The following is a 15,041-nucleotide window of genomic DNA, read 5'->3' as shown; positions in this document are numbered from 1 at the left end:
TGCCCTATGCAAACGTCTAATATCCAGTAACACTAAGAGCGATCAGGGAAGTCAAAAGTGATTCCCTAGTTCTCTCTTCTCAAAATCCTGCCTCTTTCTCTCTGCCTGCCATCCCACTAAATGAAAGTACTCTCTGGTTTCTTTTTATACTACCAAAAGGAAATCTTAAGATTAAACTGTAAACCTTAAGGTGACCACATGGCATGAAAAATGTTAATCATAATTAATTATCTGTTTGTTTTATCTCCTTTTAGGCTAAGACAGCAACAAGACTCATTTTAAATGGGTATGGATTTTCAAATTCAAAGTTATATTTTTACAACATGCTATATGTATATATGATTCAACCCTGCCTCAAAATAATTTTGATAAGATACTAAAATCCCAATGTTATAAAGCTCTATTTAAATTAAGCTAATTTAAAATGTACATGTAACTGCTTATGTATTTATCAATTTCTGAGGAAATGAATCTGTTTCTCCCAACAAAAGCTGCCTATGATCCAGATTCACCACTAGGCTTTCAAGCCAATGGATTTGGTATAATAAATTCAAACGTAATTTAAAATTCTTCTAAACTATATGATAGAATTCCAAGGATACACTAAAGTAAGATCTATTAATTTTAGAGGCATTTATTTATGTTAAAACTTGGTCATTGTGCTATATCTTCTTGTTTTCTAATAATGGTAATATTTTTAATCTGTACTATAACCTTAGACTTTTATTAGTTAGGGACTGTTTATACACTAAATCATACAGAAAACTGTTGCACTCTCACTTGAATGGACTATATTAACGACTTCTAAGGCTTATGGTCACTATCAGTTTTCTTCTGGGTTCTGAAAGCACATGGCTGAGGGCTCTGAAGCCAGGTTGCATCCTGTGCAGCTGTGAATAAGCAGGAAGAGGCTGTCCCCAGGTGAGTTTGTGCAGGGAGGGAGACGAAACAAGCTGGATAGGAGACACCCACCTCCCACTAGAGAGATGGGACACTTGACAACCACAGTGGGGGAAACTCAAGTCTGGGCTTTCAGAACAAGCTTGGGCAAAGCCTCATCTCTCAGGTTACTTGCTCAACACCCTTCAGTGACAAGGTTTGGGCTCAGATGCAGTAGTGTGTAGGGCATGCGCTGTGTCTGCACTTCTAGCATTGGGGATTTCTGAGACTGCTAACCTCATCTAGCATGTCTTTCCAGTGTGATACAACATTTGAAAGACGCAGTTCTCACCACAGGACTCTTTGCTCTCAGTTGCACCAAGTACGTGTCTGAAGCCACAGTCGAGACTTTTGGAGTGACTTTAATCCAGGCTGAGCAAGGTGCCAGCTTTTCGTCTCCAGGGCTGTCAGTAAGTGGAAAGGGGTGAAGTGAGGCCCTGGCAAATCTCTAGAGAAAAGACACCTTGAAAACTCTGTTCTCTTGTGCCCTTTGCCTGCCCTTCTCATGCTCCAGTGATACTGCACTCCAAGCTGACTGTGTCACCTTTCCTAATTCCAGATCAAGGAACTAGGCTTTTGTTTAGCTCTGGGTGAAGCAGCATAGCAGTGACACACCACATATTCTCCCCATGACTTTGACATGATGAATTTTCCCACTAAGAATGCCTTCACATAGTAACATCTGGCCTCTCACCAGCTAGGCATCTTTGCCCAAAGTCCTGTGCAGGAATGGGCCATATTCTTCCTGTGAATGTCTGCTCATGGTGTCTGAAGTCTCACTTGAGAAGCCCCAGTCCTTAGTGTCTCTGGCCTGCCCTGTCAATAGTTAATCACACATTTGCTGATATCATGGCTGCAATGCATTCTGCTGAATCTTTGAAGGAAATTTTCATCGTTACTATGGGAATTATCTTGATTCTGATGGGACCCCACACCCCACATCTTTCACCACATCTACAACATCATAACGGCCCTGTGGATCATTGCTGACATGCTTCTTCACTTAAGGGGAACTGATCTTTCTTCATCATCCTGACTCAATTTCCTAGCAACTTTATTTTTCACTTATTGATTAGAGATCTTAAGGAGGGGAGGAAGAGCTTTTCCTAAACTGTGTTTGGAACATGAGTCTTAAATAACCCATACATGAAGTAATGATAGGATTCTAATGAATCAGAGAGATTGCTTGCTTTGAAAGGGGGAGGAGTTTAAAGTCTTCCCATTTGTCTGAGGGAAGGCTCCTGGAAAAGACAGCTCGCCTTCTGGTGATTTGAGGAAGAGCCAGTTAGCAGGTAAGTATGGGCTGCTGGAATGTCCACTCTCTGGACATTCCACTGTATCCTGGAGATGTCAACAGTGTTGTGGCAACACCAACTGCTCTTGGGAGCATTTGGTCAGTGCCTATAGGTCTCGGCCATAAGCATGTTCTCAAGGCTGAGAAGACTATTTGGGAGAGCAAATCAAGAATGTGGAGAGGCCAGAGAGAGGAAGGAGGAAGCTGGCCTTCAGTCCTGGAGCAAACCAGGAAGGAATAAATGGTCCTGGAGAATGTACAGTGAGTCCTAGGCAGGGCTGTGAGCTTCTCAGAAAAGAAGGGACTTGAACTGGATATTCCTGTAATGTGGCTCAGCAGCTGGGAGCCTCTGGGAAGCAAAAACACTATCCTGCTTTTCTGTTTCCTAAAGAGCAGACCCGGTCAAGGATTTTTCAAGGTTAATGTGGCAGGGAGGCAGGAATTAACAAGGCCACAGCTGCTGTGCTGGTAGCCCCATTACTTCAATCTGAGGGGCAACATAGTTCAGTGGGAGGCACAGACAGACTAAACAGGTGTCCCTCTAAGGATCGGGTGTTGATGCGCTCTGTTCTCAGCAGATTCCTATAAGTTCCTTAGGTATCTGAGACCAATAAAAAGGAAAGATACTTCCCTAGACATGTACTGTGGTCACACACATCCAGATGCTTTGCTCTTGGACCCATGTGACCAGAGTTTCGGGCCTCCAGGACTTAGCTGTATCACATTAGATATGAGCTGACCTTGCCCTCTAAATCTTCATGTGTGGACTAGCTTATGCCCTCCATGACCAAGGGGACTGCAGTAGGGACTGAGGCACATATGTAGCCATGGTGGTTGAGGACAGAGAGATGGCTTACAGGCCCCAGCTGGAGAATAATTTCCCTGCTCTTTCTGGGCTTCACTGGGTCTCTTGCATTTCCTCTCACCCAGGGTTCCTCTTGTGACTCAGTATGGTCTCTCCTGGCCCTGTGCTGTTCAACTATGGAAGTTCACCTGCATTTACCTACCTACAGGGTCTACTGGGAAGGCAACATCCCAACCCTCCACCAACACTACACAGAAGCAGCAGATGAGAAAGTTGGAGGAACTAAACTTCCAGCTACAGAGGATGACCTATGAGAGCGAGCAACTGAGTCTAATCCTGGATCTTTATACCGACAAGGATTTGAACAGGTAGTCATTAGGCCAACTCTCTATTGATTATCTTGACCCCTCTGTGTCAACCCCAGCATTCCTCACATCACAGGAGGCTGCACCCCCAGGGTGTCCTCATGTCAAAGCTGATTTTCCCGAGTACATCTGAGCAGCAGAACTTGAAGCCTGGGCAGGCTTGAGATGGGGACCCAGGCTGTTCTGCTTCCTTCAATGTAAAGCAGAGCTTGTGGCCTGAATCACAGTCTGGAGACAGGTATAGAAGTGTGTGAGCTCTCATCCTGCATTTTAGGAAGACTTGACAGGTGTTGGCTTGCGGGAGATGCCAGGTGCTGTGAGTTTGTGGTGAGACTTCATATCTGAGCAGCACATGCTTGGGTGTCTGGTTGTTCCTGGCAGCAGCTGGAGGGGCCTGGTCCCACTTGGTGCCTCTCACTGTGTAACTGAGAGGCCTGGATCTCATCACTGCTCCTCTCTGGTCTTGTCCATTATATTCTGAGAGAATGACATCTCCCTGTATTTCTTTGGCATCCTAATTATGTTTGTGTATGTGTGTGTGTTTGTGTGTGTGTATGATAGAGACAGAGACAGAGACAGAGACAGAGAGAACCAGAGATACACAGAGAGTGAGAGAGAGAGAGAGCACTCTGTCTATGGTGTGGACAATGTGTGTACTCAAGTGAGAGAGAGAAAGAGCACACTCTGCCTATTGTGTGGACAATGTGTGAACTCCTTCCAGATCCTGGGAGTCCAGGGTCAGTGATGAGCCTTGGCATTTTTCTGTCTCACAGTTTCCAGGTGATGCCAGTGCTGAGGCCAGAGAGCCCCTCTGTGCAGCACAGCTCTTGGACCCAGTGCTCACCCTGGTGGCACACTGGAATCTCCTGGGGAGTTTATAAAGCCGCTTCCATGGAAATATTAATGATGTACTCTGGGAATCTATGTAGAAGTAGGAGCCCAGGATCAAAAACCCCTGCTCTGAAGAGAGGAGAAAAGTCATCACAGGTTTTTTATGAGCCCAGGCCTGTGGTACAGACTCCTGGGAACTTCTTAGAGAGCTAGTGTATTCCTTGAGGCCCACTGAGGGAGTTCACAGCTCCCTGTGTTTGGTCGCCCTGCCTCTGCTGGCCTGGGGCCAGGATAATAAGTTTAATAAGCACCAGGAAGTCTCAGTAGCTAGGAGTCAGGATGAGGAATCTTCTGGGCCTCGGTAGTACAGGACGCAACCTGAATTCATGTGATCCTTGAGGCCTGTGTTCATGGGGCTCTTTACTCCCGGGCCATGCCCTACCACAGGGTGAATTCTGAATTCAAGATATTGAAAACACAACATCAGAACGTGATGTCAGACCTGCGGACATTGCCCAAGGAGTTAAGTGGGGCCTTTCTGAGGTGCAAGAAGCTGTCTGAGGAGAACAAATCCTGCCGGTGAGTGACTGACTTGGCTGGGACCACAGCGCTTGGCAGGGACTGCTTCTGCCCTTCTTACCTTTAAACCAAACTGCGGGCTCTGGTTCTAGCTTGTCTGCCTCTTAGCAAGCAGCCTGACTTGGGGCTCTTGGACTTGTACATCTTGGACTCAGTTTGGCTCTGTGTGCAGAGACTATGAGCCCCTCCGAGCACTGTCCTGCCATCCTCAGGAGCCTCTAGATAGAAAAGAGGTTTACTTCAGGAGGGGGTCGTCAGACAGACCAGGCCCACTGGGGCTTTGGCGGGGCATTTCCAAGGCTGGTTTCAATGGGATAGACTATTCCTTATAGGTCACCTGTCCTCCCTCAGAGGGTATTTGCCCTCAGTCTGATATGTTTTTCCAATACCATGGACTGATTAGCACAGTTGGGGGTCAATTCGTGTTCTGGGAGGTAGATGGGTCCCTTTGGTGTCAGGGTTCTCAGAAGAACTTTGAGTCTCTCAGGAATTTGGCTGTTCTCTGGATTTGCCTGCCTCTAGGTGATGCTGGCATAGTTACTGTGAGCTCCAACCTGAGGAGACAAGGGCCCTTGCAGGGATGATGGTACTTGGTGGTGGGAGCAGATAAACTCTGGCTGGCATTAACTGTATTTTGTTTCTGGTTCAGCATCTGTCACAGCCGGCTCCTGAGTGAATGGACTCAGCTGAAGCATCAAGTGAGCACGCTGAGGGAGGAGAACAGAAAGCTGCTGAGGAAGCAGACTCTTCTGCAGCAGTGCTGTGAGGAGGGAAAGAGGCTCTGTGAGGAGGCCCGTGAGAAGATCAATGGCCCCCGGGCCAAGCAGCAGCAGGTAGGTTGAAGCAGCAGGCTATGGGGGGCATCACCAAAAGAGTAGCACAGAGCTTTGAGTGATGAGGTCAGGGGTCTGTAGATCTTTCACTTTGCAGGGGTCATGTGAGGTCAGGTAGGAAGCAACTTGCAAGGATTAGAGCCCAGTGCAAATACCAAATGAGTGGTTCTCATTGTTATCTTTTGGGGTGGGATGTGGCCTTTCTCCCTCTTGTTCCCTGTATCCCAAGGTGGTCTCTTGACCCTGCCCAGACCTTGGGTCACACTGACAGAAGCCTGAGTAGCAGCTGGTCAGCACTCCTTTCTCTGAGTGCTGCTGGAGAGTTCTTTCCTGGAGCTTAGAGTCTGTATGCAATTGGATGACCACAGATGTGGGAAAGGCTTTTGACAGGCTGGGATTTGGTGTGAGATATTTGAGACTTCAAGAGAAAATGTTCTGCAACTACCTCATCATTAGCTGCCTAAGCAGTGCGCTTTGCTGGGCATTTTTAGTCCCCAAAGGATGGAGAGCTGTTGTGCGTCTCTCTTGAAACAACTGGATTATATACTCTAAAATTCAACAGTTCATCCAGCACGATGTCCTTCATTGCTTTCTGCTCATTTACGATTTCTATGGTGCATGCATGCATGTGCGTGTGTGTGTACACACACGTGTGTGGAGTATGCATGTCTGTGCAGATATGTACCTTCTTGGGTGTATTTGAAGGCCAGATAATGGTGTCCTGTATTGTCCTGTTCTCTCCATTATTGCCTTGAGCCCAGTTCTGTCACTGAACCTCAGTCAAACTTTCTGTTGGCTAAGCTGGATGGCCAGCACTCTTGGGACCTCTTGTCCCCTCTCAGGTGGACTTCCTTATCTTGTTTAGTCTCATCTGATTTCTACAAGGTTGAATTGCTCAGAAACAGGAAGAACATGGTGGCTTTCTCTTCATTCTTACACATTTTTATTGTTTCTTATTTAACATTTTTAAAATAAGAAAAATCAAACAATACAGCCATTTTAAAAATAAAATGTAACTTCGCTACATTCGTTCACCTACTGGGAATTTTGATTTTTCTCATTGGCATCATCACAGTGTGACATTTTGTTGCTGACTGTATCATGTGCCTGGCTGTGTCTCAGGACAAATTCCTCCTCCTAGCTGTACAGAATGTTGCATTTCAGGAAAGCCATGAAGTTTCCCTCACAGCCTCATACTGACTGACTGGGTTGCTGTTCTCATACTGAATGAGCTGCTATCTGTTGAAAAGTCCCCGTGTAATGACCCCAGGTCACTGTCTTCCTCTGCTCCTACCAAAGTCTTCTTTGCAGGAGCCAGGGTAGGTTAACTAAGGAGACTTTGATGGGTCAACTTGGATCTAGCCAGAAGCTTTGCTTGGAGCCCTCCTTCCTGGATTTTGGTCTTGTGTGGCCCAACTTGGCTGGACCAGTACAGAGGTTGTAAGTTACTTGTAGGGTCAGTGAGTCTCAGGATGAAAAATGTCCTGGAAGAGGAAGTAAGTGCAAACATGGGCAGCAAAGCCTGGGTGAGTCTAAGAGCCTTGTACACGGCTGACAGGTCCCACTACCTCCTCATGCAGCAGAAAGGTGTTACAACACAGCAGACCTCTCACTGGCGCGCGCGTGTGTGTGTGTGTGTGTGTGTGTGTGTGTGTGTGTGTGTGTGTAGTTTGTGTTTGTCTGTGTGGGCATCTGTTTGAATGTGCAAATGTGTGAGCATTTATGTGTGCTTGTGTTTCTAGGTGTGTTTATGCATATGTGTAGGCCCTTGTTTGCACAGTAGTGCATGCGTTTATGTGTGTGTGTGTGTGTGTGTGTGTGTGTGTGTGAATGTGCATGGCTGTATTTGTGTGTGTGTTTCTGCATATATGTATGTTCACTTGTTCATGGAACATCCTAAATGGTGATAGAGACCAACTCTAATGTCTTTAATGAGAAAGCACTGTGTCCGCTCACATGCCTGCTTATGCACATGCTGGTCTTTCTGCTTGCCCACCTAGCTCACTAGAACAAAGGACACAAAAGCTGCCATAAACTCAGATAAGACACATTCAGGTGTTTGTAGGGTCAAAAGTGTCTGTAAAAAGTCCTTTGGAGAAAACCATGGGAATGGAGTCCATGGAGGAGAGGAGGAGGCTGCTGTGGCAAATCGTGGTGCTTGAGAGTCAGGAAAGGCTGGCTAGGGGCTGTGTCCCTGCTCTGCTCTTGGTGAATAGTGACTGCTCACTGGTTGGTCAGGTGGCTCTGTATGTCTTCCCTGCATCCTGTTTTGTTATCATCATTGCCTGCAGCCATTTTCTTTCCACCTTTGCCTAGCCTTGGCTCAGTACACCATGGCCTTGGACCTCTGCCTGGATTTTATTCTTTGAGAGATTCTGAATTGTGTGCGGTTGCATCTCAGTCTTGCAGAAGGCTGATAGCCATGCTGAAGTGTGAGAACTGGCTGCCTCAGTGCAGCCCCCTTAGGCTCGAGATGGTCTAAAGCATTCACCCTGTGCTGTGTCTGCAGCATCAGTAAATGCTTTTATTCAAATTCATTCAAATCGAATTCAAAACCAGCCTCAGGGAGGGTTGGGAGAAACGAGGACCCTCAGACATTGCTGGTGGTGTTTAATGGGATAGCCCTGTGAGAAGCACAATTTTTCAGAGAGTTGAACTGCAGTCCCAAGGCGACCCAGCAATTCCAGAACAAGAAGTAGGTATCTACAGAAAGACTAGGGGACACTGGGACATAGCAGCCTTCTTTGAACAGCCTGAAGCAGAAACATTATAGATGTCCATCAGCTGATGAGAAAAAAGTATGTGGTCCAGCTCTTCATGGACTGTTGTTCAGCATGAAATGATAACTTGCAATCGCTCAGCCTTGAGTAAGCCAGCCCCTGTTACTCAAAATATCGCTGACACACTCACCTTACAGGGAGGAGTTGTTTTGGCTCCTGGTTGTGGAGATCTTCTCGTTTCAATGCTCATTGTTTGGGGCCCTAAGTGAGGAAGGCTGTGACTAAGGGAGCTTCATTTGGAAAAGCTGCTCACCTTGGACAACTGGGAAAGAGTGAGCCAGAGCAAGGGTCTGGTCCACCTTCATCCAGTGGTCCTGTGCTGGGGAACAAGCCAACACTGCACAGCCTTGGGAACTTGCAAAGCAGGCTTGGCTAACAGGCCAAGGGCCCAGGGTTCAAATGTCTATGTATTAGGTTTACACAGCAGGTACTTCATAGACTGAGCTGTCTCAATTCCCTGCCCACTATGTTCATATCCCATCCACGGAAGGATACATTTCTTCTCCATAGTATCCTGGTTGATCTACTATATTAACATTAACTGGAAACTGAACAGGCTACTGCAATACAGTATGTCTGTATGTGTACACACAACTTGTCTGTGTGTTCAGGAGTGTGTGTGTGTGTGCACACACAAGCACCACTCCCCTGAGAACACACTCTTCTAATGAACAGGAACAGGAAGGATTGGAGGAAAGACTGGAGGACACAACGAAGCAGAAAGAGCTGGTCACCCAGCAAAGGGACTTGGCAGAGCCAACATCACTTCAATGACTCTGAGATGAGGTAGGGATCCATGGTGGGAGGAGGGTGGAGCCAAGTGGATTCCCTGTTCCTACATCTCTGACCGTTTAGGGTTTCTGGGCATCTGCATGACTCTCAGCCAGGAAAAAAAAAAAACTCCTCAGAGGATTGTGCTGGTCCACTCACCAAGATTCTCTCCAGGAAACAATGTTTGATCCTGGGAATTGTGCCCCTCTTCCTCCCTTTTGACCTCTCCCATATGATCTGAGTAACTTGTCCCTTAGGTCTCCCCACAAACCCTCCTATGGTAGTCCCAAACCTAGCAGGGGGAACATTACTGTGGAAGACAGAGAATCTTCTGCCGCTTTATTTTCCTTCAGGAACATCACCTTTAGAGGTCAGTTCCTACCCTTGGGCAGATTTGCATGCAGCACACTCCTGCTGATGATACAGACTCTTTGCAGTGCACATTGGTTTCCCGTGAGATTGTTTCCCTAGTTATAAACAGGTTTAAGGGTTGACAAGATAACACAGGCATGTTTCTGTGCTGTAAAAAAAAAAAAAAAATCCCAGCCTTCCCTCAGTGCTGTGCAGGCTCCCCAGAGGGCCTGCTTATGGTTTACCAGTTTGCTCACATCTCTCCTCAACTGTGACTCAGACATTGCCACACTGCTTTTTTTTTTAAAAAAAAAAAGAATGATTCTGGAGTATTGGAGAAACATGCTGGGTTTTTCTTTTTTCTAGTCCAGCACCGTGTGTTGTCCTTGGTTCAGCTTCCAGCAGTTTTAAAAAGCTCAGAAACACTCCAGGCCCAGGAACTCTCTGACCCTTCTCCCTTGGGGAGTCAGGGAATGAATGACCTCAGCTGAGAAATCATGCTAGACTGTCCAGGTGAATAGAGCTCATGCGAGCTCAACAGCTGACCTGGCAGACACTCACCAGGCCTGTGGTCCTTCCTCCCCTAGGACTCAAAAACTCCAGTGTGAGCAGGAACATGCCACAGCCCAGGATGCGAGCGCCCTGCAGACAGAGCTGCTGGAGGAGGGTCACTGAGTGTACCAGGCAAGTGAGCCAGCATTCCATGCCATCCCCAGCAACTGTGGCAATCCTGGGGTGGGTTTCTTCTTGACTCTGGTTTCCTGTGTGTCAATAGGCCCTGATGTTGTCTAGCCTCTGGCCCAGCGAGGGTGCTTCTGGGTCTGACTGATTGCCTTTCTTCACTGACAGCACACTTGAGAGAACTGAGGAGGACAAACAAAGCCACAGACAACTTGAGCACAACATTCTGCACTAGGATCAAGACCTCCTCAGAAAACACACACTGTGAACTGTGAACTCACCTGGGAGGCCAGTACCACCCAACCTCCAGCTGATGCAGCCCTAATCTGATCCACAGGTCTGTTGGCTTCCCACTCCAGGAGAAAAGAAAACATCAAAAATAAGATACAGAAGTGAGATACAGAAAACATGAAACTATTCACGACCCTGACACCCACCAGGAAGTGGCCCCAGTAAGGGGCAAAACAACATGTTACTCTGTCAGGGGCTTTGGAGAGCTGAGTCATCTGCGCTCCATATGTGGCGGGAAATATGTCACGGAAGACTATGTCAATGCCACACAGTTATCCAGACAGACCAACCGAAAGCATCCCAGTCTTTCTCCAGCACAGTGTTGAAGCTGCAAATGTCACACACATCTGATGCTTAGGTTAATGCTCTACAGAGATGACAACTGTCCCTCAACCCTGTGTTAGTCAGTTGTCCTTCCATGGGGAAAACAACTGGGTTTTCTTCAGTCTCACAGCCTGGGCTGAAGAGACTTGTCCTGAGAGTGGATTTATGGAGGGCGTCTGAGACATCTTTGACATTCTTCGGGTATGCAGAGGCTCTTGAATAAGCACTCACAGGCGTATGTTGGCTAAGAATCACACAGTGGCTAACACATCACAGGATCAGCCTGCTGTAGACTTTCTTCTTTTTCACAGCCCAAAGGCTCTGTGTCACAGGCTGTGTGTATGACGTCATCAGTGGGTGGTAATATAACGAGAAGAATCTCTTAGGGCCACAAAGAATGCTCTAGGAACTGCCACACAATGTTAACCCAGCAGGAACTAACAGTCATTTGGCTGAGAAACCAGATAATGTGATGCTCAAGAGCGATGCACAGTGTTGCTGGATAATGTGAAATCAAATAAAAAGCATGCGTATAGAACACACCATTCCAAAATTATCCAGAGGTAGTATGGCAACATACAGCTAGCACAAAGAATTTGACTCCAAGCCACAGAGACTCTGATCAGATCCAGCTGTGTATAAAGGAAAGCTACAGGGGAATCACTTGTGTATTATGTGACAGTAAAACAACTAGGCAGTAACAGCAGATATGACCTTCAGGGAACATGGACTGAGCTGCTACCAGTGATGTGCCTGTAGCTGATGAGGTTTGGGCATGACCCTCAGATGGCCCAAAACATCAAGACCAAAGACAAATCTGAGTTTTCAGAACAATCAACACCTGATGAATTTTGGAGAGAAAAAATGAGAGCTTCACAATTTATTTACCATGCAGCCCTGAATCCCAATGGAAAGAATAATGCTGGATATTATGTAGTTAATCTGTACCCCAGAGGTGACCGAAAATGCTGTAATTTGGGGGTGATTAGGTATGCTAAGGAACTATTTAAAAGATACGTATTCCTAACACATAGAACATGAGTTAACTTTGGCTCATTTAGACACCCACAAATATCTTATAAATCCATGACTTGCTCTCTGCTGCATGTACCATGCAAGATTTTTCCAGGATATGAAGAGCATCCTCCAAAAGCAAGTTCTACCCAATATGTCAGAGAAAATTCAGGATTCCCATTCCTCTCTTGATAAGGCAGACAGTGAATGATGAATGCTTACGTTTCAAGGTTTAAAAGGAATGACCTGAGGATTCACAGTAGCAAAGTGAATCCCACTGTAACAAAGCATTTCAGAGATGTCTACTGGCTCAGTTTGACCCTGTGTGGCTGCAGTTGCTCAGGTCTCAAGGCTGTGGGATTGGACCAGGTCATTATTGACCATAACTGTGTAGGAACAAAAAGATCTGTGATAATTCTTCAAGCTAAGAAATTTAAAAGCTTCGCTTTCCGCAGCTTAATGTGAAAAGCACAGACCTGTGAATGGATAAAGCGTTAAGTGCATAAGGCTGAGCACTTCAGAGCCAAGGAAGAAACACTATATGCAGACAAGCACTTCTGTATGGAGGATGTGTTAGTAAATGGAGACATGTATGGGCTTCGGGAAAAACCTTCAGGAAGACTCTGGCTGCTAGAAACTATATGCAACAAAATGGTTGGAACACATCAACAGATGGACTTTGAAACACTCGAGTAGAGTAAGTGCTGTGGCCCAGGTAGACAAGGGAAGTGGGTTTTTCCACACAGAGATTGGGATTCCTGGAAGGGCTTCAGGGAAGCTCTGAGGCACGTCAAGAGTTGCTGAGCACCTAAGAGTGTCTAAAGGTATAAAATGGTGCTTGTCCTGATAGGCCACCTAGAATACATTGACAGAGATCAGTCGGGAGAATCTGAAAGACCTTGAATCTGTCGCACGTCTGATCCTTAGCCTTGGGAGGGCTTGACCTACAAAGCCCCAAAAGAGGCATGGCCACACTCCTCTTGAAAAGGTTATTATAATCATCGACTGCCTTTCCACCATATTTCCAAGGCCAGCCACAGACTGTGGGTTTGTGCTGCTAAATCTGAAGCAAGAGAAGGCTGCTTAGATTAATTTTTTTGTTTGGTTTTTTTGGTTTGAGTTTTGTTTACTTTGGGGTTTTTGGTTTTCTTTGTTTTTCTTTAAGGTTTTGATAATTCCTTGTTCTTATTGATTTGTTATTTTGCTAAGGCTATAGAGTGTATATAGTGACTATCCCTTTGCCCCTCCACTGAGGAAAATAAATGTATTTTATGAATAAAAAGGTAATCTGCAACTCTTGACTCTTAAGATCCTTCTCTAGTGAGGTCTGCTGTCACAGACTGTAACCCAGAAGGAAAGGATGGATGTCTTCAAGTCGCAGGTTGCTTCCCAGCCGGGGATCTTAGGACTACAAAAGGGAGGTGGCGTGGGTGGTGTCACCTCCTCTGTGGATACTCACCTCATGATGGAAAACCTATCTAGACTATAACCTCAAGGCCATATATTTAGATACCATTAAATGCGGCGCTCCTTATGCACATGTCCATAAAATGGCCATGCAGACCAAATTAATGACAAACGGGACTGTACTGCTGTAAACCCTAGAAAATGAAAATATTTGGGAAGGGTGTAAAAGAAATGAGGAAAGTCAGAGAGCTCTCTGCCTCTGGTTTTCTTGAAACGTAGCATTAGTGATATTCACAATGCAGACATAATGACCTCCTAGATGTGTTGGAACATTTTTTGTTTTGTTTTTCTCTTTCTTTGTATTTGAACTTTATTTCATTCATTTATGTGTGTGGGTGTTTGGCCTGCTGAGTGTCTGCAAAGCCTCACATGCATGCAACCCTCACATCAGCCAGAAGAGGGCATCAGATTACACCTGGAACCAGAGTTACAGAGGAATGTAAACTTCTGGGTCCTCTAAGGGAGCAACAAATCCTGTTAATGGGCAAGCCATCTCTCCTGTCCCTGCACTTGACTTTTGTCCTTCCAGCTGTTTGTGTTGTTGGAGGAGATTACCCACAACAACAGAGAAAAGTATGCGGGGATCTGTAGGGACAGGTCCATAAAGGGTGTGTGCTCATTGTTTTAGGCTGCCAGGCATCCCTGCAGTGTGAGTTCAGGACCCGACGCCAGCATCAGGGTTGGAGCAGTCTGTCACCTCTCACCTACAATGACAATGCAGGTTAGGCCCACCGGACCAAGTGCAGAATTGAGAAGACACTCCTGGAGTTGGGGGGGAGGGGGAAGGATTCCCTTTAGATGCCCCAGGCAAGAAGTGTTAGGAGGAATCTTCAGACTAGCCCTTGTGGGTGGAGCCTGCAGCAGAGGCCATGTGTGGGGGAAAGCATGTCTGTGCAAAGCTAAGAAGGAAGAGGGATGGTTCATGCTGCAATTTTACCACAGCAGAGCACAGAGTGTATTGAGGAAGTGTTTCTTCCAGATGAGTAATTTATTCTTGTGAAGCTCCCCTAGAAGGAATCTGACTTCTGAGACTTACCTGAGTCAGAAGAAAATAATCCTGTGCGTCCCCAGGCTCACGCTGTCACACAAAGGGTAAAAGAATCTACTCTTTATGAACAAAGGGTACTCACGCACGCGGGCGCGTGCACACACACACGCACACACACACACACACGCACACACACAGAAGGCAGGCACTAATATAGATACATCATTGAGTTCCATGGCTGGTGCGTTCATCTGAGCAGCCAGCTCAGCAGTCATATAATAGTACTTGTTGCTAGGCCTGTTGTTACAAACCTGATTTTCGTCCCTAGGACTCACATGGATGAGAGAACAAACTTCCCAGAAATTGTCCTCTCTTCTTCATGTGGCTGGGGTGCCAGGTCTTTGTCCAGAGAAGCTAAGACATCTGGTTTTCCGCTCCTCATTTGCCCTAGAATGTCTCCATTTGATGTTCTAATGTAATTATATTACCCTGAGTCCATTTGAAAGGTTTGGGACTTTTATTATTTTACTTTTGTTGTCCAGAAGTTATAGAAAACAAGAAAGCCATCATCAAGGCATCACCTGAAAACCAGGCTAAGGGAAGGTGGCCAATGGAGTGTGTAACCGAACTGAGTCTGTTATGAGAGCCCCACCGCTCAGCAAGGTCTTTTCTCCATGCCTGGTGTAGTCAGGGTTCTCTAGTATGCTCTAGTGTAACAACTTATAGAA

General features: G+C 46.2%; 1 protein-coding gene across 1 annotated transcript; it reads left to right on the top strand.

The window, feature by feature from the left end:
- The first annotated feature begins 4,585 nt into the window (after positions 1-4,585).
- Positions 4,586-10,232, top strand: LOC132656571 (disks large homolog 5-like). Its single transcript, XM_060391698.1, has 4 exons — positions 4,586-4,813; positions 5,463-5,646; positions 9,102-9,212; positions 10,136-10,232. Exons 1-3 carry the CDS (start codon positions 4,668-4,670, stop codon positions 9,198-9,200), a joined length of 429 nt encoding a protein of 142 aa, XP_060247681.1. The 5' UTR covers positions 4,586-4,667; the 3' UTR covers positions 9,201-9,212; positions 10,136-10,232.
- Positions 10,233-15,041: the final 4,809 nt, after the last annotated feature.

Source organism: Meriones unguiculatus, chromosome 9, assembly GCF_030254825.1.
Source record: "Meriones unguiculatus strain TT.TT164.6M chromosome 9, Bangor_MerUng_6.1, whole genome shotgun sequence".
Taxonomy (NCBI): Eukaryota; Metazoa; Chordata; class Mammalia; order Rodentia; family Muridae; genus Meriones; species Meriones unguiculatus.
Note: the sequence above shows the minus strand (reverse complement) of the source record. Positions and strands in the feature narration are given on the sequence as shown.